This window comes from Acyrthosiphon pisum, chromosome A3 (assembly GCF_005508785.2).
Source record: "Acyrthosiphon pisum isolate AL4f chromosome A3, pea_aphid_22Mar2018_4r6ur, whole genome shotgun sequence".
Lineage (NCBI taxonomy): Eukaryota > Metazoa > Arthropoda > Insecta > Hemiptera > Aphididae > Acyrthosiphon > Acyrthosiphon pisum.
In genome coordinates this window covers 21,974,705-21,980,514 of record NC_042496.1, presented here as the reverse complement: position 1 = coordinate 21,980,514, position 5,810 = coordinate 21,974,705, and the positions used below count along the sequence as shown (strand labels likewise).

Sequence of the window (5,810 nt, the reverse complement as noted above, 5' to 3'; positions counted from 1 at the left end):
AAATTATTTTTCGTTGCCCAATAATGCACAGTTATTGATGAATTAATTTTAAAAATGTATAACGAATTATTTTGACGTATTATTTTTAAATAATAAAAAACAATTTTAACATTTTCATCCAATACTCATGTTCATTTTTTATACAACCAATTCTCGGTCGGTATACATTTGTACCTGCTGTGAAAAGGTCATCTACTCCTCTCACAAACAACCCCAACATAACGGGATTCTTTTTCTTCTTCATTTTTTTTTATTATTAATTTGGCAAAGAAACCGTTCTTTACGAGGGGTTTTATTCGGTTTGTTTGAACCCTCAAGTATTATTTTTTTATTTTTCATTATTTTTCGCAACGCATTAACCCATTTTTGTGGGATTTCTTTTCGTCGTTTTCCATTAAAAGAAAAAAAAAGAACACGGGCCTTCAAAAGGAAACACACATGCCTCTATATAACTAATGCTGATATAACGGCAGATTTTTGTAAAAAAAAAAAAAAGAACAGCAAACAAATGAAGAAATTCGAGAATTTCACCATAAGTTACAGGAATAGGTAGACTGATTCAAGGTAAACACAAATTCAAAACGGTAATGTATTTTTTTTTAAAGACTTGAGCACATTTATTCAGACCATAACTCAAAATGCTTTAACAAAATAATATACCTAAATAATAAGTTTATAAATGGCACAATGATTAATGACAATCCAATATTATTGACAGTAATATAGTATAATTAATAATAATGAGTAAATAAACCTCCCATTTCAAAAATTCATTTTTCTAATAGTCGTATGTTATAAAGAAAAAAAAATGTGTTGAAATATCTTACAACAGTTAAAAGAGAGAATGGGAAACAAAACAAATACCAACTGGCTATATTAATAAATAATAAAATAATTACTTAATGAGCGCCAACATTTGTTTCCAATGTTATCCTTCACAAAATTCAGTCTTAATTTTACAATAATTTGTACAACATGTTAATATTATGATAGGTAAACGAATAAATAATATTATATATATATATTATATTAATACATTATGATAATATTTTATAATATTGTTACAGGAGTAAAAAAAATTTACAAAAAAATAATAAATATAAAAACAAATATAATATCACATACGCACTTGTACTTTACATACGAATAACGAAATGGGAATGTCATGAAAGTTAAAACAAAAATATTGAGTAATAGTATATATAATGTATTGATTATATTTATTTTTTTTTTATTTTTTTTTTTTATTTACGGGTAGCAGACAACTTTTATGTACATACAAATTTCATATTTGAACTTGGCAGCCCTTCTTTTCCTTAATTATCATAAATAATACAACTAGCACCAACTCAAATTGTTTGCCTATTCATAATAATTAAGATTAGGGAACAACTCTGTGGCACCTATTCAAATTTGTAATAAAAAATGTTATATAATATGTACCTATTATATAAATCATCGGTTAAAACTTAAAGTAACTGTACATGTTATTATATATGTATTGCACAATAATTTTGATTAACGTCAAAAAAAAAAACAATTTATTGTTATTTAAAAAAAATTTTTGATATCAATGAGAAAAAATTGAGCTTAAGACTACGACGTGACTACATATCCACAAAAAAAAAAAATGTATAATAATTGTAAAATTTTATTTAAATTTAAATTTTAAAGTCGTCAATTTTGGCTAACGGACATATGGAATCTATGTATTATAATATAATATGTAGTTGTTATACATTTTTTATGATTGTTTTTTCATTAATTTACTGATATTTATATAGTAATAAAAGCTATTTACATGTGAGATCCATGGCAACGTCGACGATCATGTCGGATCTAACGGAAAGGTCTTCGGGTTCAGTCTGTTCGGGTGACTGGAACTTGACCAAAGAAGGTTCATTTCGTTCGGGCGATTTAAACCTCGCGATGAACTGTAGATAATGATACGGCTCAACAGACGGGCCCGTGGGCGGCGAGACCGCTGGCGTTTGTTTCTGCGGCACGTTCACCGCTTGAGGTTGAGGTGGCGGCGAAGACCAGTAACTCGGCACGGACGGCAGTGGCGACGGAGACGGTGGCGGGGAACCGTGTGTGGCCGGTGACCACGACGGCGCCGAAGTAGACGGTTCGGTCAGGTAAACGGTGGCGCGGCAGCGTTTTTTTACGACCCCGCGGGGTTTGTTGTTCTCCTTGTGCTGCCGCTTGTGGTCCTTCAACTCGGCGGCCGTCTCGAAGAACGCGACACAGTACTCGCACGGGTAGGTCGTCTCGCCGGTGTGGGTCTTGAGGTGTCTACGCAAGTTGGCCACCTGCACGAAAAACCTATTGCAGTGCGGACACCAAAACGGCTTTTCGCCGGTGTGCAGTCTGACGTGGGTCTTGAGATGATGGTCACGGGTGAAACACTTGTTACACACCGAACACACGAACGGCTTCTCGCCGGTGTGCGTGCGCTCGTGGTTCTGCAGTACGTGTTTGTAGCCGAACTCTTTGCCGCAAACTGTGCACTTGAACGGCCGCGTCTGGCGCGGGCGCGACGAGGACGGCGGGTTGGAAGACGACGCGGACGACGCCACGGACGACGTCTCGTCGTCCACGGGGGCCGGCGCTTGCACTGGCGGTTGATTGTTGTTGCGCTGATCTAGCCAGTCGGGGTGTACGTCGAACACTTGATGCATGATCTGCATGAGCAGCGCGTCCGTGGGAGAGGTCGCGGACGGGTCTTTCTGCTGCTGCTGGCTGATGGCGTACTTTAGACGGTGGTAAGAGCCAACTAACAGCGCACGTAATTCTTGTTCGTCTCTGGGCACTTGGTTGATGTTGTACCGTTCAACGATCGCGTTCAACGCGAAATGCACCCAATATTCACTTAATTTAACTGGAAAAAATAATTAAAAAAAAAAACAATTATTAATACTGATATTATATCTACGTAATTCGTATATGTACAACGTCCTTTCTTTTAATCTTTTTATCAATTAATCATTGGGTAAACGTACTAAACATGAACGGCAAGGAAATAAAAACACACCTGATCAAAAGCTTAAATTCAAAAAAACATCGATCGTATATTATTATGAAAGAAATGGTAAAAGAAAAAGTAAAAACTGTAAAATATGATATTATAATATTACAATGGATATCGAATTAAGTAAATAATTTTCCAGTCCATAGCATTATTTATAGTTATAGATAATCAGGAACGAAACTCAAAAGCTATATTAACGATAACTGTATACCTAACGAATTGTACCTATAACTTAATATTTTTAATTCAAATAGTGCCTATAGGTGTAATTAAATAATATTTACCTAATGCAGTAAAATGAAAATTCACCATTTTCGTGTATATTATAATGTATATTAAATAAAAAAATTATACTGTTACATTATCTTGGTAAAGAATAGGTAGTAGGAAGAAGAATAGTTATTTACTTATTTAAATAATAACATTTTTTTTTAAGTTAATTACGCAAAAATTCTTAAACATAATTATATTTTAATAACAGTGTATACAAAATGATTACATGATTTAAAAAGGCTTGATAATCTAAAACAAATTTCGATTAAAGTGTTATTCTTATTCATACATTAATTATTGATACAATTGTTAATTAGTACATATTATTTGTTAGCAATATTATCGTAGACAATAAATGTAAATTCATATCAACTATATGGTATTTTGTATACTATTTAATAGTAGAATAGTAAATTTCCAATTATTTTATCAATTTAAATAGTTTCTCAATAATTAATTTAATATTTATTAATTAATTTATATGTTTTTAATGCATAATCAATGATTAATGAATAATAATTTCTTAATATTTGCCATGTTATAAATACTATTTTGAAATTCAATAATCCTGGTTTATTTTATCGAACTTATTTACATACCTACCTAGGTCAACACAGATTTTATTGAGTAACGTTATACATTTAATACTTAATATACATACCATTGGTAAAGGTTATTAGTTATTACTTAATAGTTAATAGTTATTAGAAACCTATAAATTATTATAAAACACGAGGAATGTTAATTTTTTCTAACCTCTGTGCATTGAAGATACTCAGTTTAATTGTTAATTATTTGTGTATTTGTATAAATAACATAATTAACCATAACTACGTTTAATATTATTTACGTAGATAAAAAACCAGTGCATTGATATACAATAAATTAGACCAGAATGTCCCTAGTGTAACGACATAATTAGTCAGTTATTTAAATATAAAAACAAATAATAACTTTCTAATCCTTGTAATCCGTGAAATAATATAATATTGTACATTATAGTTATCGATATTCACCAAGTAAATAATACAATTTTTGAACGGAAATGTATAATAAATATTTGTCAACTTTAATTAGTTTTGCGGTAAAAATACGATATCATGTGGTTTGATTCATTAGTTTAAAGCCGAAGTTTAAGCGTTATTACGTAAGACATAATATCAGATTGGCGACTGTAATATTATTGTTATAATACAATATAATATCCTTTTGGGTTTTTAGAAAATATTTTAGTCTGTTGCCGAACAAAATTAAGCAAACCCCTTCTGCGACGGAATATTATATTGTTTTCAGGTCGTCGAGCGCAGAGCACCTTATCAATAACGTAAACAATACAATATTTATATTAGGTTAACCTTGTCGACCTATGGACTATACGAGAGATATTTCATGATTTGTCGCACATACACGTCTTCGTGTTCGCCGTTGGGTGAAATCTTCGCGACGATTTGCACGAAGAACGTTTTAAATGAGCAACTTGTAAGTTCTAAGTTTAGCCATTTCATTTGTGGTGAAGCGAATTTCGTTCGGTCGAAATTAAAACAACGGCAATAATTATAGTAACAGTGGGTACTACAGAATATTATTAATAACAATAAATACCCTTCATGTCCATCTCATGTCCCTTCATGTCCATTTCTTCGACGTGCTCGGACTTGTACGGCTCCGAAGAGTCGAGGTTGTTGGTCCCCAATACGTGAGCCATCGGGCTTTCACAAGACACCATGTAAAACGTGCGTCGAGAATCGTTCGGAGACGGCTCGTCGAAAAACTCGACAATATATTGTATTATCGTATATTATTATTGACGATACGGAATATTATATTGTTACGCACAATTATTAACTACGACAATAACAGTAATAGTACCTAACAACAATAACGATTACTGTAACAATGTCCAATAACAATATACGATTATATGGCGTGATAAAAACCGCGGCCGTCGAAAGAATAACGGACGCCGGTGCGGCGTGTCGTCGCGGGACTGATCGTCGGACGAGAGACGCGGTGCGAGTGCGGAGCAAGTCAAAGTTCGGCCGGCGTGGCGCGGCGTGTGATCAATTTACTGCTCTCGACGACGACGGCGAAGACGGCGGCGGCGGCGTTTAAGGTTTTTTTTATTTTTCGCTCAAGTGTTTTAACGACGGAGGAGAGAATAAAATATTATGTGTGCGCACGGCCGACGCGTTCGGATGACACTGCGATAATATTATTATTTTTGCCGGATTTTCGGAAACCGGCTCGTCGGCGGCCCGTCCGGCGGTGGGCGGGCGGGCGCGAGGGGTCCGGTGGCCCCGCCTAATTCGTTCCCACCACCGCCGGACTCCCGCAAATGGGGTGGAAGTACGATGCGGACGACCGCGGCCGATCGCTGTTGATTGCCGCCGCCGCCGCTGCTGTCGTCGCGTCGGAGTACATAATATTATTTTGCGACGATAATAATAATAATAATAATGATATTACCTAATGTTAATAATTATTATCGTTTTCCGTCACCGTTCGG

At 34.6% G+C, this 5,810-nt stretch overlaps 1 protein-coding gene across 1 annotated transcript; it reads right to left on the bottom strand.

Moving 5' to 3' along the window:
* Nucleotides 1-593: 593 nt before the first annotated feature.
* LOC100163283 (protein krueppel) lies at nucleotides 594-5,517 on the bottom strand. Its single transcript, XM_001944214.5, has 2 exons — nucleotides 4,907-5,517; nucleotides 594-2,881 (listed from the first exon to the last, which is right to left on the bottom strand). The coding sequence occupies exons 1-2, from the start codon at nucleotides 5,028-5,030 to the stop codon at nucleotides 1,794-1,796; spliced, it is 1,212 nt and encodes a 403-aa protein (XP_001944249.2). The 5' UTR covers nucleotides 5,031-5,517; the 3' UTR covers nucleotides 594-1,793.
* Nucleotides 5,518-5,810: the final 293 nt, after the last annotated feature.